Genomic DNA, 27,937 nt, shown 5'->3' on the forward strand with positions numbered 1-27,937 from the left:
TACCAATGAATAATAAATTAAGTTATGAATTATCTATCAAATTAAAATCTAACATTATGTACGTATCAAATAGTACAAATCGTTCATCATTTCTACCTTTCATATAATTTAAAGAGGACAAAGTGGTGAGTCAAAAAGCCCATTCGAGCATGTTGGACCTCAAATTGCTCACCCTAGTCTTTTTATGTATGTTTTGACTATGAAGCGATAGATATAACACCCAAATAAAATATATATTACAAAATCATGATTAGGATAAAGAAAACCACTTTATTTGTAACATTCTGCCTTTTTGAAATGTATAGATTAACTCGTGTCGTCGTGATAAGATTAAGATGGAGTAATAAGTTAATTAAGAAGGATGTGGTATGATGAATTTGAATGATTCAATAGTCGTATTTTAAGTTTTGATGTCAAGCAAGTTATAAAATAAAAGTCGAATTACAGCTATCGCAAGTTTACTTTTAAAAGTTTTTCTAAAATTTGGGTCAAATCTCCCGAAGATTTTTTTTTTCAAATCTAAAAAGAGTTAAAGGGTCCATGGTCTATCAAATCGAAAGTCTACATTCTAGTTTTTAACTCACTAAATTGTTTATCCATGCGACTTGAGAATAGAGAGATATTCACATTTTTGTGAGATTGTTTAAGCAAACACGTGAGTTAGGCCCAAGGTTGATGGAAGATGTTTATATCAGATCACATTCATTTCTTCTCCATTTTTACGTTCCAGCTCTCAAAATATAGAGAAAATCCCCCCCCCCCCCAATCCATAAAACACTCCATATAAGATTCTTGTGTTCTTATCTTGCAAGTTTTGGGAAAGTTGTTCTACATCACGAGCTCGTCATTTTGGCATAGTTTAGGCCGTAAATTTTGTGATATAGCTTCGGGGGTGTTGTAACGATGGGGTATTATCCCTATACGGTGTTCTTGGTGCTATTACGAGGGTGTATAGCAAGGTAAAAATGCTCTTTCATCGATTTATAACTACTTTAGACCTTGGATAGTATTTTTGATGAAAATCTATATCTTTTGTCGGATTATCGTGGTACCTTATATCTCGTGTGTTGATTGTGCCTTGTTATAGTATCAATTAGGGGGATCTCGCAAAAGTCAATAGATTGCTTGAAATCGTCGAAAAAAGATATATTAAGGTTATTTCCTTCTTTCATCATGTTTCCTTAAAGCTTAGGAGTAATATAACAGGATTGTTACTGTAGCCAGAATTGTTTGTTGTTGGTTGCTCGAGTTGTTACGTTCTTCCTTTGTCGAGATTCTTATTTTTTTAATAGCGGTCCTATGTTAGAAATGGCTTAGAGACTATTCATATAGGTTGCTTATAATTAAATTACTTGTTTTTGAGCTATTTGAGTTGTTCGTTGAGCTATTGTGGTTAGCTACATAAATGTGATATTTGCCTACGAGGCTATGTACGACTTGGCTAAGGGGCTATTGAGATAAGTGGAAGCATACGAGTTATTCAGATCGCCTTTGGGGCTAATATGAAGTCAATGGGCTATTATGATTATCTACGGGGTTATATTGAGGCATGTTCATTTACAAGTCACTCGATTGTCTAAAAGGGTTATATGTTCATGCCCACGGTGCTATGTTGATACTTAAGAGGACGTTTATGTGATGCCTATGAGGTTATATTAATGTCTAAGAGAGCTACAGTATGGTATGGGGTTATATTGATGAGTTCGGAGCTCAAAGACAAAAAAAAAATTGTTGCCAGAATTCAAAAAGGGCAACTTAAAACGGAAGAAAGAAAAGGGGCAAAGGCGCAGGCCACCCGCCACCCCACGCCTTGCATTAGTTACCTTAATATTTGTACTTAAGAAAAGATAGAAAGGCTATAAAAGTTTGTTCATTTAAATTGAGTTATTGAGTACTGTTTATAACTCAATTTTACATTGATCTAATAGTTGTTTGGTGGTGATTTAGTGATGGTTTGGCTACCCTTAATCTAAACTTTTTAATTATTTTAGTTTCTAATTTACTTATAAAAAGAAATTTCCGATCTGATTATAAAAAAACAAGCTTGTCATTTTTTTTTGGATTGTGAATTTAAATGTGAGTTTATTTTGCCTTGTTGATAAAAAAAATAACTCTGACTTCTTTATATATGTGAGATAAAGGAAGAAGTATAGTTACAAAAAGAAAAAGAAGATCAGAAGAAAAAAAATATAAAGAAGAATGCCGAAAAAATGTCACGGGTGACTTATAATTCCAGTGAGAATTAAGATGAAAAGGCAATAAAAGAAAGAAAAAGAATAAAAAAAATAGGGATAATTTCAGAGACATTTCTTTAGTTTTGCTCTATCACACTCATTTCAGATTTTGCTCTATTACATTCATCTCTCTTGTGATTTACGATATTACACATATCTCTCTTATCTTCATTTTTTATAACCATTCTTTAAACTTATTTAAAATAAATATAAATTAATTCAAATTTGATAAATTTGCCCTACTTTATATTAATTTTTCATATTAATATTCTATAAAAATAACTTATTTAACAAATACTTTAAAATAACATATCCAATTCGCATGTTGATTCCAATTTGAAGCCGCGTGTGTATGATTTTGAAACTAGTTCAATATCTTTTTTCATAAATTGTCAAAATAAGGGCAATGCATATACAAGTGATCTCTTAGATTCATTTGTAGTTGAGCAGCAATATTTCTAATTTGTATTCAATTTCCGCTCAGCCAATTTATAACAATCTTTCATGAAGTTATAGCCACATTGTAAATATGGCCTTTCGTTTAATTGCATTTTTAAATACCTGACATTTTTAATTCATTATTGGAAAGTCTACATACAATTGGATATAGACGTAAAATAAAAATAAAAATTAAAAATAGAAGTATTTAGTTAATCTCTTGAGTTGGGGTACATTGACATTGAACTTGCTCAGGATTGCTCTTGTTTCCACAAATTTTTTTGGTCATCCAGTAAGCTTGCTTTTGAATATTGTTTTGGCAAGTGACATTCCTTGGAAAATATTACTTCAGTGGCTGGGGTGAGAATATCCATGATAATGAATATGGACTAAGCAGTGGCCATGTGTGACCTACTTTTGAGGAATATTTTCGAAAACAATTTACAAGGTTCTTCTCCGGTGGGTTTGTGAGTGGGGCTAATCTTGGCATTACCTTAGCTATATGAAAAACATATATTTGCTTGTAAATTTAATTTATGATGTTATGTTTTAGCTAAAGATTTTTCTGCCTGTGAAACCTGTGTTTAAAATTTTCAAAGATAATTTTTTTTAATCACATTATGTGAAGTTGAATCTTTATTTAGTGGAATAATATTGAGAACTAATAAGAGAAATGAGTGATGCTGGGTGTGGAGGACCCACATTAGGGTAGAAGGCTAGTACATAGTCTCGTTATTCTTCCCTATTCGTAGGCGCATTAGCACATTACAATTCCTTGTGCTCTCATTTCTGCTATTTCTGTTACTATTTATTACTTTCAGTACTTGTGATTACTCTATTTTATCTGTGATGCCTTCGTTATTTATTTTCCTATAGCGCTTTGAATTTCTTAACCTTATTTGACCCCCTTTTTATGTCTTTTTTGAGCCGAGGGTCTCTCGGAAACAGTCGTCCTACCTTGGTAGAAGTAAGGTCTACGTACACTCTACCCTCCCCAGACCCCACGTTGTGGGATTTCACTGGGTGGTTGTTGTTGTTGTTGTTGGCTGGGGTGAGAAAAAATAAATCGTTTGATTTAAACCCCACAAATTTTGAATGCTAAATTTTATGATTTTATTTTTCACTTTAAACTATATTAAAAATTATTTTAAAAAAACAATACTATAAATTTATATATATTATAAAAAAATTATCTAATTTTTACTAAAAATATTCTAGAACTTTAAATCAAACAACTCAAATTTTATATCAAAAAATATTTTTTTATAAAAATATCCGAGATAAGATAATGCAAATACATTGCTAACATCTTATTAGCTAGAATCAATTCTTAGTTTTATAAATAATGCCTAAATAATATTTTTATCACGTGAGGTCAAATAAAGAATTTATGTTATTCAAAAATACCATACTGAAAACAATAAATATGTAAATAATTATTTTTTATTTGTATTTATATATATATATACACTTAAGTCTCTTATTAAAATTTATCTCACTAATTTTATTGAAATGTTTTTTATTTAATTATGTTAAAAAATAAATGTTAATGTCCACATGACGTGAAATTGTCAAGACAGATGAATATATAAAATTAAACATTGATAAATTAAATTACAAAGAAACGAAAGGATGTATTGAAAGACAACCTTTGGAATGTTCAATTCCTGCTAATTCCAATGCATTAGACACAACAGATATTTTCTTTACAGAAAAATTAATAAAGAAAAAAAAGAAAAACTTATATCGTGTTTATTGTGAGATCTGGTGAATAGAAAAAATGAGAAAAAAATTATTTAGTGAATAATAGTTGGGAAAAGAAATGGGGTTAGAAAGGATTCGCTAAAATCAAATGCAGTGTTACTGTTAGATTATAATAGCTCTTATAAATAAATAAAATGTTTTAGAGGTGCGTTTGTATTCTTACTTTGTGAATATTCTACTTCTATTAAAGTTAGTTATAACTAACTTCAAAATTAGTTGTTATTAACTTCCTAACAATATAGATGATTAGCTATTTTTAGCAGCACATTTATATAAGGTACTTGATGTATAATTGATCATTTACTGAAAACAATGCAATTGGTATTACTCTTTCCTGTCTCTTCTGAGTTCTTCTTTCTTCTCATAAGCTATGGTTTTACTTAATTCTAGAATAATTACATATATCAGAGCAATACGCTAATAAATCTAACTAATCAATACGATTCTGCAGTTGAAACAATTCAATTGATACTTCGCGCAACAGAGAATTCAATAGTTATGAGTGAATTCTGCTCAAAATTTCCAAGAATTGACAACAGTGAAAACTGAAAATGGAGTTGCAGAGTCAGTAAGCTAAAATGAAGATGTGTTTGATTACAATCCTCCTCTTTCTCAGTCCATCATATGTTAGTGGTATTACTCAATTTGGTATAGATCCATGCGAATAGCCCTATTATGAAGAAATAATTGAGAATGATAGATAGAATTTGTAACAAAGATAAGTTTCCGATTGAATTGAAAAATCATTGAGAAACGGTGAATTCTATTGTGTTGTCTGGATGATGAATTTTTTTGTCTAAAGGGCCTCTTGGGGGTATCATGTATGCGAACTATCGCTAATGTTGTTTGAGATTATTTACATGAGAAATTTAATAGGATTGGTGGTGCTAAATGAGACATATATCCAGGCAAGAAGTCAAATACTACTCATGAGTCCATTTCCTTGGGTAATCAATATATTATGATTGTGAGTGATGAAAGTCACAAAGTTGTGGCTACTAATGCTGGGCCACTAGGTGCTAATCCAGTTGCTAATTTGACATAAGGAAATGTGATGTGACTATGTTAGATATTAATACAGCAAGCATGTGATGTGCTTAAGTGTGGCTTACAATTTATTTTTTTTGTCATTTCAAAGCGATCAAGACGTGATGTGATGAGGACCTGTCCAAAGCCTGGAAGCGTTAGGCGAGTGACATTGAAAAATTCAGCTGCCTTAAGCCTAAAGAGAATGCATTTTGCCTTTTGGAACTTCCAACTTGGGCAAAAAGCCTTCAAATTTTGCAGGGATAAAGAAAAGGCCATATATGCAAACATCATGAAGTTTCAGGTCAAAAGGATAATTGGAGACGTTAGTCGAGCGACTTGGAAAAAGATAATAGTCTCCAAAGCTCTTACTGAGGTCCCTTCCTTTTTGCTAGTTTGTGCAAGCCTTATTTTGTTTGTTTTTGGTTGTTGTATTATTTCGGGTCCCTGGAGTGATGTATCAACATTCTTTAACAACAAATACATAGAGAAAAGCACAAATACAACTTCCAACCACCCTGCAACATTTAAGCTTCAGCAGGGCAGCATGTGCAGGGCGAGATGCAGCATGTGGACCTGTCCAAATGGCTCCAATCTTTGCAGGGTTTTACAAAATAATATATTGACAAGGCCCAAGAAGTTTCAGCCCAAACGGACAATTGGAGGCGTTAGGCGAGCGACATCGAAAATTTCAGCTGCCTTAAGCCTAAAGGGAGGGCCTTTTTTCCAACTTGAAAAAAAAATCTCCAAACCTTGCAGAACTAAAGAAAGGGCTGTTTGGATATATCTCAAGAAGTTTCAACTCAATCGGATAATTGGAGACGTTAGTCGAGCGTCGTTGAAAATTCTGACAGACTCCAAAGCACTCCTGGAAGAACTTTCTTTTTTGATAGCTGGTGCAAATTCTTTTTTGCTTTTGGTTGTTTGTTGTATTGTTGCAGGTTGCTGGATTGATTCATCAACATATAATCCCACCAACTTATTCCCCATTTCATATTCTGAACTGAGGAGACAACAACCTGGCAGCTTAGGAATTCACCAACACACAAACACTACTCTCAAGCCAAATTCCTTGATGCAGCACCTGCAACAGCTATCTTACACCTCAAGATTCCTGGAGCTCCTTGCTATGTCCACTTGTTATGTGCAGGAACAGAAACATGCAACAACAAGCAGTCGAACACATCAGCTAAGAAGGAAAGAAGAAGTTGTATACAAGCACATCAAACAGCAACACTGGATCCTTCCAAAGTGCAAGCCACCTTCAGTCAAACTTTTAAGCCAGGGATGCATCACCAGCATTATGATTCAGTCCTTTTTCTTCCACAACAACAGCCCCAGCAGCAGCATTAAACAACTTCAACAACTTCACCCTGCAACTCAGAAGGACCATCTACAATTCTTGTTAGCATGCTGTCTTTTTTTTGTGGACATGTGCAGGTACTTTAATGAGCTGAACACTTCAAAGGAGCTGATCACTCTCTCTTTGGAGGCAACAAGAAGCTGTGTACAGTTCCACAAAGAGTCAAACAGAGGGAGACAACCTTGTACTCAAAGCCCATCCTGGTTGGCACATAAGGTACCTTCAAAGGAGCTGATCAACTCCCCTTTGGAGGCAACTAGAAGCTGCCTACAGGACTGCAACAGCCCTCACAGCTCCCATACTTGTGTAGCTCTTTGGTTAATTGTTTGTGCAGGTACACAAAGTCTCAGAAAAAGGGAGACAACAGCCACACATGCAAGGGCCTCACCTACTCCAATCACCTCTCCATGCATACCAGATGCATTCCATCAACATCTGCAACGGCTCCACCAACTTGCAGCAGACAAGGAACAAATACAAGCTAATAGTACTGGTTACAGCAGCTTGCACACTTCTTTGGTTGTATGTTTTGTTGGTTTTGTTTGGCTGTGCAGGTACTCCAAGAAGCTGAACCTGATCACAACAAAGAACCTCCCTTCTTGTGTAACTGACACCAACAAGCAACCTAATCACAAAGGAAGCAACAAGGAGATGCACATTTGCTTGTTTGTGTATTTCTCTGTTGTTGGTTGTCTATGCAGGTATCCCAAATCCAAAAGAGGGATCTACAACAAGCATATTACCAATTCAGCTACAGAGGCAACAACAAACTGGTTACAGGACTGCAGCAAGCTTCACTGCTTGCTTCCTTGGCTATCTGTATGTGTAGATCCACATACCAGGAGCTCTCCAGCACCCTCCAACATCCTCCACTACCTGCAGCAACCATACCAAATTATTTGGATCCCCTTGCAGGTGCTTGATTGTGAATATAGGCACAAAAGAAGATCATCTACTAGCTGGGCTGAACAACCACATCATCAATGACCTAGGTACAAGGCAGCAGCAGTTCTACTCCATAACAATAGCCACAAGCAAAGCTACTACAGCTTCAATTTGCAGCAAGCAATAAGCTTTTTCAAGGCCTTCCTCAACAACTCCAAGGATGCTGGTTGCTACAACTCAATATACTTACGCTACCTTCATCCTCCTTAGCTGATATATGCTCAATCCTGAAGTGGATGCAACCTTCCATTGGGACTTACCTGTTATGACAAGACTAAAAAGGGCAAAGATGAAAAGAATTTTCCCACCCCATGCGAGATAGAAGGTTCATATACTTGTTCTTCTTTCAATTTAGCTATGTATGGTACGTAGCATAGTTGAATAGGACTAGTGTAGATTACTTTCTTGTTTTCTCATGGAAGGGGAGAGTCTCCCTCATTTATGCTTTATTAGTCGAATTGTACCGGGAGAAGTCCTCTCATAGGTTTACTGCTTTCTAGTTATAGTTAGCCCTTTTTTTGTTTCGGGGATGAGTTAGCCGACCTTAATAGGTTAGCTGACTTATGAACCACCATAGGATCGGAGGTAAGGTTTATGTCCCCCTCCTTGTATTTTTACTTATGTTATTTATGTTAAGGCTTGGGGGTGTTGCTCAACCCCTGACTGTGCACGAGAGGTGGGAGCCTCGTGTAGGGTCTGTTCCCAAAAAAAAAAAAATGTGTTAGACAATAGTATAGTAAGCATGTGATATGCTTTTATGTAGTTCTCATGTGTTTGGTGGCTTGTTATACTATTGTTAGGCTAGCCATTCAATCGGTTCAATTAGATTCATGAAATTTGATTCAATTTTTCAGTGTTCAAAATGATAGAAACATTAATCAAAACTGTACTAAAATAAATCTGATTCAATTTAATTTTTGTAAATTCAATTCAATTTTTCAATTTGAATATCATCATATTGGACATTTTCTCACATATCCGATCAAACTTTAGCTCCAGTGAGGTTATATGAATCTTCATTTCATTATTATTTTCATTGGGTCTCTTTCAAATCTTGTTTATGCGAAACAACAAGGCTTTTCTCATCAAATCCATCTTCAAATTTTGAACAATCTGAATCTCTAGGTTCTGAACCCATTGAAAATGATAAAGACATTATTGATCTTGAGGATGTTTTATCTGAGTTCGATGAAGGGTCCGCTACTTTTGATGGAATTGAGGATAACTTTGCAGCTGAAAATGACTTTGATTTTGTAAATAATAAGGTTATAATAGAAGATGATGAAAAAGTGGAGAAAGTAAATGAAGTATATTTTGAGAAATTGTAGTGTGTGTTATATCTATTGCAGATTAGTATTAGTGGTATTTGAATGCAGAGTTTGTTGCTAGAGGTCTCGAAGACAATCCTATGTTCCCAGAGAGAATTTAATTTCATTTTTCAAGTGGGCCTCGAAGAGACTTGAATTTTTAGTGACTAGCAAAATTTAATTTTTCGATTAATCGAATTATATTATTCAAAAATCGAAAATCAAAATTTTAAAATTTAAAATCCAAATTGAAGGATCAAATTGAGAAATTAAAACACAAATAAAAAAAAGTTTAGTTCGATTAATTTTTTTTGATTTGAATCGAAATATGCCCAGCCTCATACTATTGTGGGTATGTGTACAGTTTGCAACCAAACAAAAAAGTAAAATATAATATCTTGCCATATAAGTGATTAAGGTATAAATAATTTTAGTTTAAGTTGATTCAAACGATAATAGTATTCTTGTAAAGATAAAGTGTATAGTTAAAAATTAAACCTTTCTAGAGAGGTACTTATGCATTTTCTTCAAGAAAAACTTTAGTAAAAATTGACCTATACAACAATAATAATGAATTGATCATATATAGATTTTTGGCTTATCTAAATTAATGTTTTTTTTCTTTTTCAAAATTCAATAATTTGTTTCAGAACAATAAATTCAGTTAAAAACTCATATTTCTAAAATAAAAATGAAATAAAAAAATTAATCAATCCTAGTAAATCTAATTAAAAATAAAAAAATTGAATATTAAAGTATACTTAAAATAAATATTTAGCGCGTTGTGGGTTATGTCTATAAGAAATAATTAATTTTTAAATATGAATGTAAAACGTCATATAAATTACACACCAAATAGAGTCTGGCTACTCTCCAATCTCCATGATACTTGGCACTGCAATTTTTTTTTAGATAGTTCTAGGTAATAATAACATTTCATATCTTTGAGTATTGAACTAACAAAATATGGGTAGTTTTTTTTCTTTTTTTAAATAGATATTAACTAAATTAAATATAAGCATCATGAAAGTGTAGATTTAGAAAAGATTAACTCAATCGATGAATTGGCACTGGCATGTAAAGTTGTCTGGCTTAATTAAGTTGGTGGAAATTGGCTTTGGTCAACACCAATGAAAGGGCAGTCCGGTGCACTAAAGCACTCGCTATGCGCGGGGTCCGGGGAAGGGCCTGACCACAAGGGTCTATTGTATGCAGTCTTACCTTGCATTTCTGCCAGAGGCTGTTTCCAAGACTTGAACCCGTGACCTCCTGGTCACATGGCAGCAACTTCAACACCAATAAGGTAAGGAATTGATCACTATTTAGGTAAGAGTAATTTGTTTTTAATGTTTAAAAGATACGTATGTTGAATTAATGAGAAATTATGGTAAATATCAGTTTTTGGTAAACATAACTTCCTTGAGAAAATTTATTTTTTCAAAAAGTGTTACTCTTTCCAAATAGAGATTTTTTTTTGTTGCTATATAAAAATCAAGTTTTTGATTAAATACCTCAAATCTCTATGGACACGGAAAAAATTAAAAATTTAGTCACACAGATTAAAAATATAAATTACGAGAAGACTGAAGTATTGACATATGGTGTTATGACATAATCAGTTAGTAGTTAGTGGTGTATTGTGTGTATTGTGTAGTTGGTTGTGTGAGTGTATAATTAGTTGTTACTGTGGGCCCTACTGATTAAGTGGTTGTTAGTAGAAGAAGTATATGTATTAACCGTGTGAGTAGGTGAAAAGAACACTTCACTTTACTCTTTCTTCCTCTCAGATGAAATGAAAATCCCCAAAACTTCTCTCTTAATCTCTTAGGCCATCGTCTCATCTCTTTTAGCCTCCATTTCAACATGGTATCAGAGCGGGTCACCGATTGAGGAATTGGAGCTCGCCGTTGAAGCTGAAGCTCTGTCGTTGCCGTCGAAGCTGAAGCCCGGAGCTGAAAACCATGGGTGACCGTTCATAGTTACAAACATCGAGTGAGAAGATAGTCATAGAACATGGACATCCTTTGTACGTGCACCCATCGGACAGCGCGATGGATCTGAAAATTATGGAGTGTGGAGTCGAGCCATGAGGATCTCTCTTCTAGTTAAGAAGAAGCTAGGATTCGTGACTGATACATGCACGAAGGAATCATTCGACAAATCGCTTCATGAACAGTGGGAGACGGTGAATGTGATTGTTCTTTCTTGGATTATGAACACAGTATCAGAGAGCTTATTGAGCGGAATCGTGTATGCATCAAATGCACATTTAGTCTGGGAGGATCTGAAGGAAAGCTTTGACAAGGTAAATCGAGTACGAATCTTTCAAGTACACACAACCATTACAAACCTCAAACAGGGAACAAGTCTAGTGTCAGTGTATTTATCTAAATTGAAGGAGTTGTGGAGTGAATCCGATTTGATAGCTCCTTCTCCGAACTTTGGCTGTCTAAAGTCTAAGGACTATATTGAGTATGTACAAGAGTAGAGGTTAATGCAATTCTTGAGCGGTTTGAATGAAGCATACGACCAAGCTAAGCGGCAGATCTTGATGAAGTCAAATGCACCATCTGTGAATCAAGCTTATACTCTAATTGTGCAGAATGAAAGTCAACAAGTAAATGTTGAAAGGTCCAATCCCATAGCAATGCAAGCCAAAAGAAGTGATAACTATAAGGGAAACAATTCAATGTATTGTGAGAATTGTCATATGCGAAACCATACAAAGAAGGAGTGTTACAAGCTTGTTGGCTATCCTTCAGAAAGGGATGACAGAGCCAACAGAAAATGGGAAGGTACCTATGATAGCTACAGGAAGGATAACAACTAGCGCGATGGATGAAGGAAGGATAGATACAGAGAAAAGTACAAGAGGGATAACACTGAATGATGGAGAAAAGAAACACATGCTGCAATGGCTAGTAATACAAATTGCTTTCAAGGGAAATATGCAGGTAAGGATGATCAGTATGCTGATAACAACAGCAGAAGAGGCGATGGCAAGCCCAATTATCATGATTCAGAGAATTAATACAATCATCATGACAGTAGCTTTAAGAAGTATCAAGCCCATATGACAGGTATTGTGACTTGTTTGATGTCCCAACTAGAAGGATGTGACTGGATAGTTGATTCCGGAGCCTCTCACCATGTTACTGCAAATGACAAAATACTCAAGAATATTCATAGCCTGCATAATAGTAAAGGAGTAAGGATACACCTGCCAAATGGAAGCACAGTGTCAATTACACACACAGAAAGTGTAGAATTATTTGGCCAGAAGAGAATCACAAATATGTTGTTTGTGCCTGATTTTAAATACAATCTATTATCAGTATCATAATTAACTAAAGAGCTATGTTGCTCAGTTATTTTTTTCCCTGATCACTGCATCTTTCAGGATCTATATAGTGGCAGGGTGAAGGGGATTGGTAGATTGCAAGGAGGACCGTACATTTTCCAAGGGACAGCTGAAGACTCTAATGAACAAAGCATAGAAGATATGAGGCAAGTCTATCTAGCATATGCTGATGAAAGATGTAGCTTATGACATAGAAGACTGGGCCACTCCTCCATATTCACTATGAAGACTATGGCAGAATTCCAAAATAAGTTTGGCAGAAATGTACATAACAATTGTAGAATATATCCATTAGCAAAGCAGACTAGACTATAATTTCCTATAAGCGTTTCTAGAGCAAATCAGCCTTTTGAACTATTGCACCTAGATTTGTGGGGTCCTTATAAAACTCCCACTTTTGACAAGAAGAATTATTTTTTCACTATTGTTGATGATCATACCAGATATACTTGGATTCATTTATTGCAGATGAAGGCTGAAGTAATTGTAGTTTTGAAGCAATTTTTTATCCTTGTGAATACTTAATTTAATTGCAAAGTCAAGACCATTAGGTCTGACAATGGCACTGAGTTCTTTAACTCTCAAAGTTGTAAGTTATTGCAGAGCATATGGATAATTCATCAGAGCAGTTGTCCTTATATACCTCAACAAAATAGGGTGGTTGAGAGGAAACACAGACAGATCTTGGAGATGGCAAGAGCTATTAAGTTTCAAGCTGCATTTCCAACAAAATACTAGGATTTTTGTGTTAAAACTGCAGTATACCTTATGAACAAGTTGTCATCCAGTGTTCTGAAGGGATGTACTCCTTATGAATTATTGCATCACAGCAACGCATCCCTTGATCATCTAAGGGTACCTGGCAGCTTATGTTTTATTACTACACTACCCAGGTCTGACAAATTTGCTCATAGAGCCAAGAAGACTGTATTCATGGGTTTTCAAAAACATAAAATGGGCTATATTGTGCTTGACTTATCTACTAACAAATTTTTTATTAGCAGGGATGTGGTGTTCCATGAAACTGACTTTCCTTTAAGCAAACTTGCAGACTTAGAGGAGAGCACATTCTTTCAATTGAGCCATGTTGATATTCTATATGATTCCCCTGCTCCTACTCATATTTGCCAGAATCCACCAGTAGCAGCAAGGGAGGCACACTCAGTTGACAATGATGATGGTAATGCTACTACAGATACAAACATCATGGATGCTGAGGTTGCTGAAGCTGAACCATTGCAAGCAGCTGAACATCCATTGCAGCATGGCAATGCTACTCATGCTGTCACTGGCAACAGACCAATTAGGTCAACCAAGCAACCTGGATGGTTGAATGATTATGTTGTCAACACCACATCTACTCTATCAGCAAGTATCTGACATATGCAGGAACATCAGAAAATTATAGAAGTTATTTAGCAAAATTCTCTGCCTTAACTGAACCAAAATATTTCAAGGAGGCTTCAAGGGATGCAAGATGGTTAGAAGGTATGCAGCAGGAGATCAAAGCCCTTGAGGATAATCATACTTGGAAGGTTGTTGATCTTCCAAATGGTAAAAATACAGTTGGCTCTAAATGGGTATACAAGATCAAATATAAGGCAAATAGAGAAGTAGAAAGATTCAAGGCAAGGTTGGTGGCAAAAGGATAAAGTCAAAAGGAAGGTCTTGATTATCATGATACCTTCTCCCCATCGGCAAAAATAGTCACTATGAGATCAGTGATTGCATTGGCAGCCTCAAAAGGATGGAAACTTTATCAAATAGATGTATACAATGCATTCTTGCAAGAATATCTTTATGAAGAAGTGTATATGGAGTTACCAGAAGGGTTCAAGAGACAGGGGGAGACCAAAGTGTGCAGGTTGTTGAAGTCCTTGTATGGTCTCAAACAGGCATCAAGACAATGGAACATCAAGTTAACTGATGCACTGATATCTGCAGGGTTCACACAAAACCTTCATGACTACTCACTCTTCACAAGGAAGTCAGGTAACAACATTGTCATAATACTTCTATATGTAGGTGATTTTCTCATCACTGGAGATAGCAATAGCCTCATAGAAGCAGCAAAACAGATTCTACAACATGACTTCAGAGTGAAGGAATTGGGGGAACTCAAATATTTTCTTGGCATAGAAGTTTTGAGATCACAACATGACATCATCCTTAATCAAAGGAAATATACACTGGAGCTAATATCAGAAATAGGCTTAGGAGGTGCAAAGCCAGCTGCTACACCACTAAAAGCTGGAAATAAGTTGACCACTATGGAATATGACAAGGTTGTTGGAGCTGAAGGCAATGAAGCTTTAGAAGAAGTCTCAAATTATTAAAGGTTAATAGGAAGACTATTGTATGTCACCATCACCAGGCCAGACATCAGCTTTGTAGTCCAAACACTAAGTCAATTCATGCAAGAACCTAAGACGTCACACTGGGAAGCAACTATTAGAGTAGTCAGATACCTGAAAAATACACCAGGATAGGGCCTTATTTACAGAGCAAAACCTACACAAGAGATAACTTATTGGTGTGATTCAGATTGGACAACATGTCCCAATATAAGAAGATCCATCATAGGCTATGCTGTGAAGTTTGGAGAGTTACTTATCTTTTGAAAATCGAAAAAGCAGCAAACAATATCCAAGAGCTCAGTTGAACTGAATATAGAAGCATGACAGTTGTTGTTGCAGAAATTACTTGGCTGCTGGGCCTGTTCAGTGAGCTTGGAGTGGAGGTTCATCAGCAGTAGTTGTTTGGAGTGATAGCAAGGCAGCGATTCAACTAGCAGCTAATGTAGTTTACCATGAGAGAACAAAGCATATTGAAATCGATTGTCACTTCATAAGGGACAAAATAAAGGAAGGAATCATCAAAGCAACATTTGTGAAGACAAATGATCAACAAGCAGACCTGATGACAAAGGGACTAAGCGGACAACAACATGTATATTTGATGGACAAGTTGGGAGTGTTGGATATCATGCACCCTCCAACTTGAGGGGGAGTATTAACATATGGTGTTATGACATAATCAGTTAGTAGTTAGTGGTGTATTGTGTGTATTGTATAGTTGGTTGTATGAGTGTATAATTAGTTGTTAGTATGGACACTACTGATTAAGTGGTTGTTAGTAGAAGAAGTATATGTATTAACAGTGTGAGTAGGTGAAAATAACACTTCACTTTACTCTTTCTTCCTCTCGGATGAAATGAAAATCCCCAAAACTTCTCTCTCAATCTCTTAGGTCATCATCCCAAATCACCCATCTCTTTTAGCCTCCATTTCAACATGAAGTCTCAAAAAACGTCGCTAAGTATTTATGTGTTCACTAATCAGTTTCTAAGTTGTCCACATGAATGCCCGAAATATTATAAAGATATGTAATATTTAAATGTTATGCTTGGGGTGGTTATAAGGCCATTTATAAAAAAGATAATTTGGAACAAGTTGATTTTTTCTTCAAACAATGACGTCTATCGATATATAATTGTAACGACCCACGTTTACTAAAAAGAAAATTCATTTGTAGCCAATCATTTATTCAAAAAATGGAATTTGAATTTTTTGCTTACTCTTTCACTTTCATTTCGAAATTCGGCTCGCTCCTGGCTACGGTTTGGACCTTTCGCCTGCTTAGAATTGGATTCGATTAGGTCATTGAGAATTAGAACATTTTTATTTTATAAAAGACTCATTCTGTAAATTTTTAATGGGTATTTGGACTATTCGATAACTATAGTTATTTAGTTGAGGTATAACTTTAGATATTTAATTTAGTTGATGGGCTAAATTTATAATTTATTTAATACATTATACCACTTATCTCATATTTATTAAAATAAAGTAGAAGAGGGTTTGATATTTATTTGTCCACTAATATGCATAACAGAAAAAAAGAGAGGAGGGAATTAGGTTAAGAAGACTTACCCATTTGACGTCGACAACGAGAAGTACTAAACTGAACAAAGGTGGCATAGAGTTACGTAATTGAGGAAGATGAGGAGCAAACCAGCCGCTGTTTTCATGGCTTTTGAAATTAAAGGTGATATCTACCCTCTTGCCGCCATTGCTGCAGCGTTTGCTTGTGATCAGGAGCAATATCAAGTGGTTGGAGTAACTCATTCAACTCATGAGAACTTGAGGGTGCACTTGAAAGCAAATTAAAGTTATGGTAAGATGTCGTTTCCTCTTGAACAATATGGTAGAATGAAGTTATCTTATTTTGCTCACAAAAAGGAAATTACCCAGAAGCATATGTATGAGTATACTTCGACCATTGAGGATATCTTTGGAGATGACTCAATGGAGGATGATGCTATTGCCATTAATTTCCTAAGTTTTTGGTTGAAATTTTTCATATAGTATTATAAATTTGATTCAAGTTTGATATATTGCTATATCTAATCAAATATTAGGTGTATTGTATTATATAAATATCATCAAATTTATGATATTGGAAAAAATTGAGGCTTAACCCTTCCTTAAGATTTAGGAATATGAGACTTGAGATATTAGTTGGTATCAAAACTTAGGAATTTGATTATAAATTTGGATAAGTTGTTGGGTATAAGTTAAAGATACATATATATATTCGTTTGCTTACGAATATTGTATAATTGATAGATTGGAAACGTGAGGCTTTGAAGAAAGGAAAAACATTGGTGGATTATCTTGTTCAACTTCGGTTCTTCGGTTGAAGTAGGTTATAGTTTATTCTATATCATAGATAGATTCTTAATAGCGTTTGATAGTCATTGAGTAATGTGTGAAGTTTACTATGCATTTAATTATTGTGGTTTGGATGGTTGGTAAGTTGTTGTGATTGGTCTGAAATTCCAAGTCCGTGAAATCCATGAGCTTGAACTTGCCCTATCAAAAATGGTGCATTAAATAAAGAAGGCTTGATGAAATATTGTTAATGAAGTGAAATGTAATAATAAAGAATGATAAATTAATTATATTTGGATCGAGTGTCACTAGCCGACATGATATATTTGGATTGGGTGTCACATTCTGGCACGGTATATTTGGATCGGGTGTCACATTTCGACACGATAATATTAAAGAAAAACAAATTAAAATGATTTAATTCTACCCAATCTCCAATAACTCATTTCTCAAAAGAGCATGATGTGGAGACCTGCGTTCTCATGTGTGATCTTAATATTGTTGATTGGTTATGTAATTGTTCATTGTGTTGTCACTTGATTTTGATCTTGTTGGTTGTCACCTGTTAAGTGCTATGATTGATTTTTCGCTATTACTTTATGCATATTGATTTTTATTTTGAGTCGGTCGATGATACCTACTCAGTACATGTTGTTCCGTACTGACCCCTACTTGTATTTTTCTTTGTTTTATTTTGTGGAGTGCAACGGGTGTTCCATCGAATTCGACTCGACCTCAGCTCTAGCCAGTGTCCAGCACATCAGGTTCTAGGGCGAGCTATTCCTTCTAGCTAGTGTTGGATTCTCTCGGGCATGGCATGGTGTCCTTAGTTTTCGGACACATTAAGTTATTTATTTATTCTGGTGTTTGATATTTTCAGACGTAGTATTTTAGAATTAGATGTCTTTGAAGTGATGACTTTCAGGTTTTGGAAAGACGTATCTAATAGACTTTAGTAGTTTTATTATCTCTTACTCTCATAAATTGAGTTTTCGCGTTATTGTCATATTTTATAAGTTGGAGTTTGTATCGTTGGTTCTCCTACCTAGAAGGTTAAGTGTGAGTGTCACTCATGACCCATTTTGGATCGTGACAACAATGAATTAAGTAATATATATCAAATTAAAGCCTTCCTTTGAAGTCGTGTTTCCAACTCCATAAATCATTTATTGTTTCACTATTTCGCATAAAATGTTTATTTAGAAATCCGATAGAGAATTCTTTTTGGACGTGAGACACCACATCTCAATGTGCATAATGGTGAGTCGAAGAGCCCATTTTGGACGAGATAGGATCACAAATTGCTCACCTGGGCACTGGCCCTTTTGGGTGCATTTTGATCACGAAACAATGAGTATAGGACCCAAATAAAATATACACTATCCAAGTTACGATGAAAATAGAGAATTTCACTTTATTTTTACAGGCTTAGGAACATTTAAAGATAAACGAGTGTTGAAAAGCTTTTTATTCTTTCTTTTTTATCGTGAATTCACGTTAAAACAAGATATTAACATCATTTACGGTAGATTTGTTTTTGAATTTTAGGTTTTCACTAAGACTTTAAAAGACTCTTCAAAAATAACAAAATCCGTGATTTGTGAGAACATTGCTCAAAATAATTCTCTCCCCTTTTTTCACATTAAAATTTAAATTTTACAATTACAATATAGCTGTAGAGCACATTATTGATAAAATTGAAGGATTAGAGTGATATATATCCTGAATAAGAATACTAAATTTTGATGAACGTTGAGTTAATAGCTTTAGTTTAAACTACTCAATTGTAGATTTTGAGAGTTTAAACATTCAAGTTTGTTTAAAAATAATTTAAACAGTCAGTTAGAAAGTGAAATGCGATTTATTCTTATTATATAGTTAATTTTTATTAAGTCACACCCTACAGATATTTAATAAAATACTTTAGAATGTTGATGCATATTTCATTAAAGTGAGTGAGCTTACATTATTCATAACAGGATTTTCGTTATAACGTCATGGCCATATTGTATCATATAAGTATTTTCACGATAAGATTAGAAATTAAATTCATGACGGTTAGAAAGAAATGTTTAGATGTCAAAAAATGTTGTATATTTCATTTTAAATATCATTATGATTTTGAATTGATTGTTTCATTTTCAAATTTGTAATTAAATACAATATAATTATAATAGGGTCAATTTTAAATATATACAATAAATTAATTAATTTACAATAAATATAACTATGTTTTATTTATATAAAAAAAATAGCCAAAAATCATAGGAAATATACAGTGACTATAAAATATAGATTGCAAAAGTCATAAAAAGTATATACTGACTATACAATATAGATTAATTATACATGAATTATACATTATGATATATTTTATACATGAAATATACATCGAATGACCATTATTTTTTTATAATTAAAATGTTTGAATAATAATATATGTTTTGATATTTGTCATTTATCATTATTTGACATTCAAAATAATCAAACACAATTTACTTATTAAATATCAAAAAAATATTTTTCAAATAAATTAATCAAATACAAATTTCTTTTTCCTCTTCAAAATAAGTAAGTTTTGTCAGCATGGACACACTTGCTTTTATAGAATTTGACAAATCGGGAACCCGCAGAAACTTCAGTTTGTGTCAGGACAAATTTAAATATTTTGCTATATAAAGAAAAATTGACTTTGGCCGCCCCTTTCACGTTCCTCGCAGTGCTACTTAATTTAGGGCACGCTCGTATTCTGATTCTCCTTGCCTTCGCCTCCGCCGCCGCTATATTCACCGTTTTCTGTAAGCTTATCTGAATATTCACCTTTCATATATGCATTATTTGTATACTAATTGTATTGTATTAGACGTTAGCCATAAGCTTATATAACATCAATTTTCTGGCAAAATATGTGAGTTTTTATACGACTGGTTCGTTTGTTACTTGTTAAATCCTCATGAAGTACAATGCACTTTTGCTTTGGTGACTTTGTTATTAAAAAAATTGTGTTTGAGTTGAAATTTTACTTTCTGAGCGCTTTACTGTTTTTTTTTTGGGCGGTTGCAGTTAGTATTAGATACTGACGTCGGTGGAAGATAGTGGCGGTAATGGCACTTCGTTTCGAGGTGAACTTCTTTGACTATTTTGATGTACTTCAGAGATTTTGGGTGTTCCATTCAATATAGAAGCCATTAACAGCATTTAGAATTTGAAATTGTATAGTATTGCACTTATGAAACTGGATTGTTGAATATTGATAAATTGTAATTTGTCTTAACATAACAAATTATTGAGTATTGAACTGAAATGGGTTCAAATGATGAGGATGGATGTGGAGGATTTATATAGCTGACCTCAATGTAGTTGTTGTATGGATGAGACGTTGTTGTTGTTGTAACTGATGTTGCTTGGTAATAGGGATCAGCAATAGAGCATTATTGCCGCTTCTAGTTTAGTGTAATAGAGTTTTTGATATGTGAATTGATCGATTGTACTCATCAAAAGAATGTGTCCCATCAACTTAGTATTGAGAATTTAAGTTGCAATTTTTTGACTAATAATAAGCTCGGTTAGTGAAGGAGGACAAAGAAGCTAGTTTGAGCGACAAAACTTTGTCTGAAAAGGCCAGTTTTTACTGTTTCCAATTAATTTAGGTAACTCTTGATGGCAATTTTACAGATGACATCAGCTGTTCTTTTTTATTGCAGCTAATATGGCATAGCAATGTAACTAGTCTCCCTAAGTTTTCTATCGTTTACAGAACTTTTCTTTGTTTGTTATCCCACTTAAGGAACTGTGCCTAAATATTTCTGATGCCAGATCCTTGGGAGATTTAATCGTGCTCGTGCAGCTCAGCTTATACTCCCACACTATGAGTGCCAGACACCTCTTTTCATGCCTGTTGGCACTCAAGGTAAGAGTATCTGAGCAGTCAATCGACAAGAAGCTCTCTCTTTCTCTCTCTCTTAATAATTTGTCATATTGTTTCGAGTCTATAGTTAAGTTCTTTAGATATTTGACAATCCTTAACAATTAGAGCCAGCAGTCTATTGATACCTCTTGTTATAAGCAGGTCAAAAGTATAGGATTTAGGTCTGATTTGGTTAAAAAGGACATTGAAGTTGTCTCATATATGTCTGGTAACTGTGTCTAGCCAAAACTATATCACTTAACTGTCGATTTTGACTTCCTATATGTTATGCCGCGGACATAATCAGTCAATACTTTTGATTGAAACAAGACTGATGTGTTTGGTATGATGAGAATATTTTTCGACAAATGACTTATTTTCTGAAAAATGTTTTCCACAATAGTGTTTCCAGTATTTGGGTTTAGAGTTGGATCTTGTTGGCACTGGGGGATGAATTTCATATGACACAAAATATTTTTTACAATTTGTCTGAATTTAAATTTTATTGTTTTACTTTACATTTGAAAATACGGTGAAATTGCTCCTCCTTACCCATGGATGCAGGCATATTGGTCGAACCTTATAAATTTCTGTCTCTTATCTTCTATTGCCATTATTATCATATTTTGTTTTTTTGTTTCAATCAAAAGTATCAGTTGATTTTGTCTGCGGCTTAAAACTCTATACATTGTATTCTGCACTATATCGGCTTACAGACTGTATGTTTGGAACTTTTTGAGAGTACTTTTTATTGCTCTTCATACTTGTAAAAATAGAAACTATTATTGGATTTGTTGATGATATGCATTTTTCCCGTTGTCACCCATTTGGACTTTTCATATTCGCAGGTACTATAAAGGGTTTGACCACCCACCAGCTTGAGGATATTGGTTGCCAAATAATCCTCGGAAACACATATCATTTGGCACTACGTCCTACCTCTGAGCTCATTGATGAGTTAGGGGGTCTTCATAAGTTCATGAACTGGCCGAGGGCACTACTTACGGACTCTGGGGGCTTTCAAATGGTAGTCTATCACACTTCTGCTTCCTCAATCTTCACTTAAGATTTTTTTATTCGAAAAACTGTTACAATCTTTATGTAGGATGTATGAAATACATGTTTATCAGGAAGTCTACACCTTTGTGCCATATTGTTTTGCCATTATGCTTATGGATTTCATGCATGTCTTCAAAAGTTTGCAAAACTAGTTGTTTAGTGTCTTATGAACACACATGAAATGCTTTGTTCTATATGATGTATTGTTTGACAATGAAAAAATTGGTTGTTTCGAAGAGCAGTAGATGTCAAATGAGCTTAAAACCTTTCTGGCTGTAGGTCTCCTTGTTGCATTTGGCTGATATCACTGAGAAGGGTGTCACGTTTCAGGTATTCTCTTTCTACTTTCCCATTTTTGTTTCATATCCTTATCTCTTTTGTTTCATGCTGTTTAATTTGTCACTTCGTTTCGGCAGTCTCCAGTGGATGGAAAGCCAATGCTCCTTACGCCTGAAGAGTCGATACAGATACAAGTAGGTATATTTTTGGGATGTAGATGTTCTGTTATTTATAGATCTTGTACTATACTATATTTGTATCTCAAAGTCATACTCCAAGCAAGCAGAATGTTCCAAACTGTTGCAATCTTCACAAACATAGTAGGTTAGTCCTTACAAAATTGTGTCAAGATGTGTTTGCTTCTATTCTCCAGAGTCCGGGTTCTATACAAGCAGATTGAGCTCGAGCCAGGAATACCCTCTTGTTTACAGATGTTTAACTAGACTTTTGATAGTTAGATGTTTAACTTTATGTTTCATCTCAATTTTTCTCAACTGTATCTGCAAGCGCTGAGAGCTGTAAACTGTTGCAATCTTTGGAAACATTGTATGCCAAATCATTATGAACATCTTGCTGAAATTTGACATGCTCTATAGGAAGTAAATTGTAGAAGGATGATAACTTGACATGCTCAGAGGACTGCCACTCCTTTTTTAACAAAATAAGGTGTCAATAAGTCCATAACAAAATCCATATAATTTGCAATTCCTTTACACCACTAAGTCCAAATGTGCTGGACACAAAATTTACTCTATGAGCAGAATCAAATTTTCCTTCAAAACATTTACGTTTGCGTTCCATCCAAGTGCTTCATAGAATGAATGCAGGGCTGTGTTCCAAAAAGTTCTAACACCTTTTTCAGCCTATGCCTGTGCCATCTTTCTAACATCTCTTCACTCATCACTGTATTTGGCATAACCCACTGCAGATCAAAAAGATTCAAAAATAAATTCCATACCTGCCAGATGAAACTGCAACAGAAAAATCGATGTGATGTCTCACACAAATTGGTTCACCAGTAGCATCTGTTGCGCAAGCTAAAGTCCCTACCTGTGAGTTTTGTTGTGTAAGGGGGTATTTGGGTTGGCTTTTATAAAGTGACTTATAAATTAAAAGCCAAAAAGGCTTATTTGGGTACCTTTTCAGCCTAAAAATGAAGCACTTTTTGAGTTACCCAAATACTTCCATAACTAAAAAAGAGCTTAAAAGCTAAAAGCCACTAAAAATAAGCCAATGCAAAAACTCACTAAGACATGCCTCTTGGATGGCATCCAAACAAACCAAGCCACTTTCAGGATAGCTTTACTTCTCCAAAATATCTTTCAAGGCCATATTCTAACACCTGCGATTGTATGGAACATTGTAGCTTGATCTGACTGGATTACTGTTTATAATTATAGAGAATGACATTATTTTGGTGACTGCTCTGGCTTTAGTGCCAATTATTGGTAGGCCTGTGTTCCCTGCTTATTCTTTTTTGGTCTGATAGGTGTACACTTGGGTTCATCATTTGTAATTGGACGAGTTATATCATGTGATGCTGTTTCCACTTGTACTGCATTTACAAGTGTGTACTCTAGCTGCATAACTTCTATTGAGCTGCCAAAAGCTGTATCCGAGCTTTTGCTTCTATATCATCTACTCCCAATAATACTGCTGATTAGTCGAATCATATCTTTTCATCAGCCTGATAATTATCAGTTTATGTTTCTTGAGATGCCCTTTACAACTGATTTTGTTTAACTTGCTGACTTGTCCAACACATTGCAGAACAGAATTGGTGCAGATATTATTATGGCTCTCGATGATGTCGTGAAAACTACCATCACAGGTCCTAGAATTGAAGAGGCTATGTATCGAACTCTTCGTTGGATAGATAGGTGCATAGAAGGTAATATGATTGAGCAGGATGTACATTTCAATGTGGTTATTTATCTACTGAAATTCATCATTAATCACATTTCGTGGGCAAAAGATAATCTCTATAGATTTGGGTTACGACCTGCTGTAATGTAGGGATTTTCTCTACTTCTTATTTTGATGTTTTTGCCGGAAAGGTGGGAGGTATTTTGAGGAGGGAAGCCCAGGAAAGAGAGGAATTTGAAAACAATTGAGTTGTTCGCTTTTGGTTAATTTGGCACACTCGAATAATGAATGGACGGAAGTGGCTCATTTTTTAGGGTAGATGCGATAATTTAGGTGGTAGAGTTGGATGAAATTATTATTGAATGTAAAATAGTCCTGAAATATTAAGCCCCATTTGTCATGTTATGCTATCAACTAGCAGTACTTAACAAGAGTTAAGTCCAGTAAACACTTAATTGACAGATAGTTGAGTAGATTTTTTGAAGTTTTTCTTAGCAAGTAACTGTTTCTCAAAGTTTGCTTGAGAATTTATCTTTCTAGTGTTAAATTTAGAGTTTCTTAGCTTAAATTGCTGATGTAATTCTACCAGATCCTCAATTTTGTGTTTTTAATGCTTTTGTTTATCATTGGCAGCTCATAAGAGACCACATGAGCAGAATCTATTTGGCATAGTGCAAGGTGGTTTGGATCCCGTATTAAGGTGACTTGCATTGTGACATCCTGTTGTTTCTGAGATTGCTTTACTGTTTACATAATTATATCTCATTTGACGAACTTTCTTGTGTTTATTTCTTGTTATCAGAGATATATGTGTCAGAGGTTTAGTTGAACGCAATTTGCCTGGGTATGTTCGTAGTTCTAAATATGTACACTTTATCATAAATGTTCATCACCTTGTATGTGGAACCGTTAAAGTGTATATATACACATTTATGTTCCTCTTATAACTTATAAAACTCAAAAGCAGCTTACCAGACAAACCAAACTAGAAGAATTGGGGTTCAACAATCAACAGAGTGAAATGACTGAATTTACTTGTGTGACAGCTATGCTATTGGTGGTCTTGCAGGCGGTGAAGATAAAGACTCCTTTTGGCGTGTCGTGGCTCAGTGTACTGCTGCACTACCTGAGCATAAACCACGATATGTAATGGTATATGTTACTGTTATGATGTTCCTTGGTAGATATAATTTGATGCCTCTTTTTTCAAATTCTCTAGTTTTATATGTGATGCCTTATGGTTTCTGATATCTCGACTGCTGTACTCCAGGGGGTGGGTTACCCACTAGACATTGTGGTGTGCAGTGCTTTAGGTGCTGACATGTATGATTGCGTCTATCCTACTCGTACTGCTCGTTTTGGCACAGCTCTAGTACCTGAGGTAATTTTCTCATCCCACTACCTCTTTATATTCATCACTTAATTGGTTCTGGAGATCACACAGTGCCATTCTTTTGAAACCAATATAATACTAATTCTCAGATTGGATGATAAGATATCTACAACTACTAATATTCTAACCCAACACCAATTTGTGTATTCTTGATCTATATGGAAATCTTGTTTGATTTGTAAACACTAATAGAGAGAGACGATAAGCTTGCCGTGGGTCTAGTAATTAATAGTAGTAGATTATATCATGCTGAGCTTCTCAAAATTTCCTGTAGTAGAAACTCCATTTGAGTTGAATTCGTGCACATGTGCTACTTGACTTCCCTCCTCCTTCCATGCGACAGAGTATAATTGACTACCTTTTTTTAAGTGTTCATGGAGACTGGTAGTTCAATGATCTGAAAATTTTACGATGTTTTAAGAAAAACTGGTTTTCTCTAAATTATCATCTGATTCTATTTTTGATTTAAGGTTTGTTTTTATTTTCCTGAAATCTCTCGAAGTTTCCTTGCAATGTTTCATCAACGTGGGAACTGAAAACAAAACTCAAACAATTTATGATGAAAATATCATCCACCATTCATTATGAAGTGGAATAATGCCTTTTTCTCTTCTTGTGGCATGATACAGGGAGTTCTAAAACTAAAACACAAGGCAATGGAAGATGATATGCGTCCTATTGATCCCACATGTGACTGTATGGTAAAGTGAAATAGATGATGATCGACTAGTGATGGTCTTATTTTCAATTCGTACACTGTTTGAAATACCGGTCATCTCTTGAAAGGTCTGTAGAACGTATACGAGGGCTTACATTCACTGCCTTGTCACTAAAGATGCCATGGGATCTCAACTTCTGTCATATCACAACTTACACTATATGATGAAGGTACCAAACACTTCGGTTTTTAAAGGTATTTTCATTTGTTTATTAGCTCAGCCATGACTTTGAGCCATTCAAATTATGCAGCTTAGCAGAGACTTGCACTCATCAATTGTTGAAGGACGGTTTCCAGAGTATGTTCACTTATAGCTTTAAATAGATTTTCCCTCCACTATTATAAAGCTTTCTTGACACACACACTTTTCTTGCACTTCAAGATGAATCACTATCTCATTCTCATTTTCTGCTTTCTCATCCATTGCTTCTTTTTACCTTATCATTTGACATATTTGTTTAATTTCGCAGATTTGTCTGTCAATTTCTGCAGAAAATGGTAATGAATAAGTCCACTCAGACAATGATTTCATTGAGTATTGCATCTTATTGCAATATTATTTGTTGACCACGTCTTTAAGGCGTTAATCACTTGGAAATTTTGCTATCTTTGCCTGCTTGTTTGCTGATCTATTATGCATGCATTTAATCAAATTGCTGATACAAATATTTGTTAGTGCAAATTGTGGTGACTTCCTAAATTTGACCTGTAGTTTCCCCAAGGTGATGTTCCTGAATGGGTCTGCAATGCCATGGAGGTTGCTGGGATTGACATTTCTTCCTGTAGTGCTCCATTTTTATCGGTCCCCAGTAAAGTAGAAGATGCACAAAATCAAGAAATGAAACAATAATTATAACTATTTTAATACAGGAATCAAAGAACATAGATATTACATAATTGACGACAAGAGCAGTGTGTATTTTGTGCTAACATGCTGCTACCGGAAGACATTCATTCAAGAAATTTTGTAAAGAGTTCAGTTTTTTTGTTAACTAGGTGTCATTCTTTCTATGAAAAAAATTATTACTCTCCACTATATTTATTTTTTTTCGGTTTCAGAAAATGTTGTATTGAACTCTGCTCTATCAAAGGAAATAATAAAGACCATTTTCCTCCATCCTAACTATCATTATGGATTGTTCCTATTTTAAGTAATGAAACTTTACTACATGGAAGGTTGTAATTCATACTATCTGAAAATATGGAAGGTTCTGATTGATACTATCTGAAAATATGTAAGGTTTGATTGATACCATCTGAAAATGAAAAATGAGTGAATAGTAATAGAGGAAGTCATTCTTGTTTTCCTTGATCACAGTGATATGATAAGTTAGACTGGACTTATTCCTCTATTATTACATTAAATAAATATATTTGTGTATGACTAGTGTGTTAGAGGTGTGGAGATAAATTTTGGAGACTAAGGTTCCAACTGAGTAGGATCAAGATAGAGTATGGGGAGTGCAAATTCAGTGATACGATGCATGAGGCTAGTGTGGAGGTAAGGCTCAACACACGAAATATCCCCAAGAGTGAAAGATTCAAGTATCTTGGATCTATAATCTAAGGGAGTGGGGATATCGACGAGGATATCACATATCGTA

General features: G+C 34.7%; 1 protein-coding gene across 1 annotated transcript; it reads left to right on the forward strand.

Annotated features, from left to right (window-relative positions):
- The first annotated feature begins 19,748 nt into the window (after window positions 1-19,748).
- LOC129904266 (uncharacterized) lies at window positions 19,749-27,450 on the forward strand. The gene is made up of 16 exons (XM_055979807.1): window positions 19,749-19,909; window positions 20,175-20,233; window positions 20,928-21,021; window positions 21,867-22,045; window positions 22,357-22,407; window positions 22,494-22,550; window positions 24,127-24,247; window positions 24,856-24,922; window positions 25,025-25,066; window positions 25,269-25,374; window positions 25,493-25,603; window positions 26,245-26,316; window positions 26,402-26,503; window positions 26,585-26,631; window positions 26,804-26,831; window positions 27,046-27,450. The coding sequence occupies exons 2-16, from the start codon at window positions 20,216-20,218 to the stop codon at window positions 27,181-27,183; spliced, it is 1,233 nt and encodes a 410-aa protein (XP_055835782.1). The 5' UTR covers window positions 19,749-19,909; window positions 20,175-20,215; the 3' UTR covers window positions 27,184-27,450.
- Window positions 27,451-27,937: the final 487 nt, after the last annotated feature.

This window comes from Solanum dulcamara, chromosome 9 (genome assembly GCF_947179165.1).
Source record: "Solanum dulcamara chromosome 9, daSolDulc1.2, whole genome shotgun sequence".
In the NCBI taxonomy this organism is placed as follows: domain Eukaryota; kingdom Viridiplantae; phylum Streptophyta; class Magnoliopsida; order Solanales; family Solanaceae; genus Solanum; species Solanum dulcamara.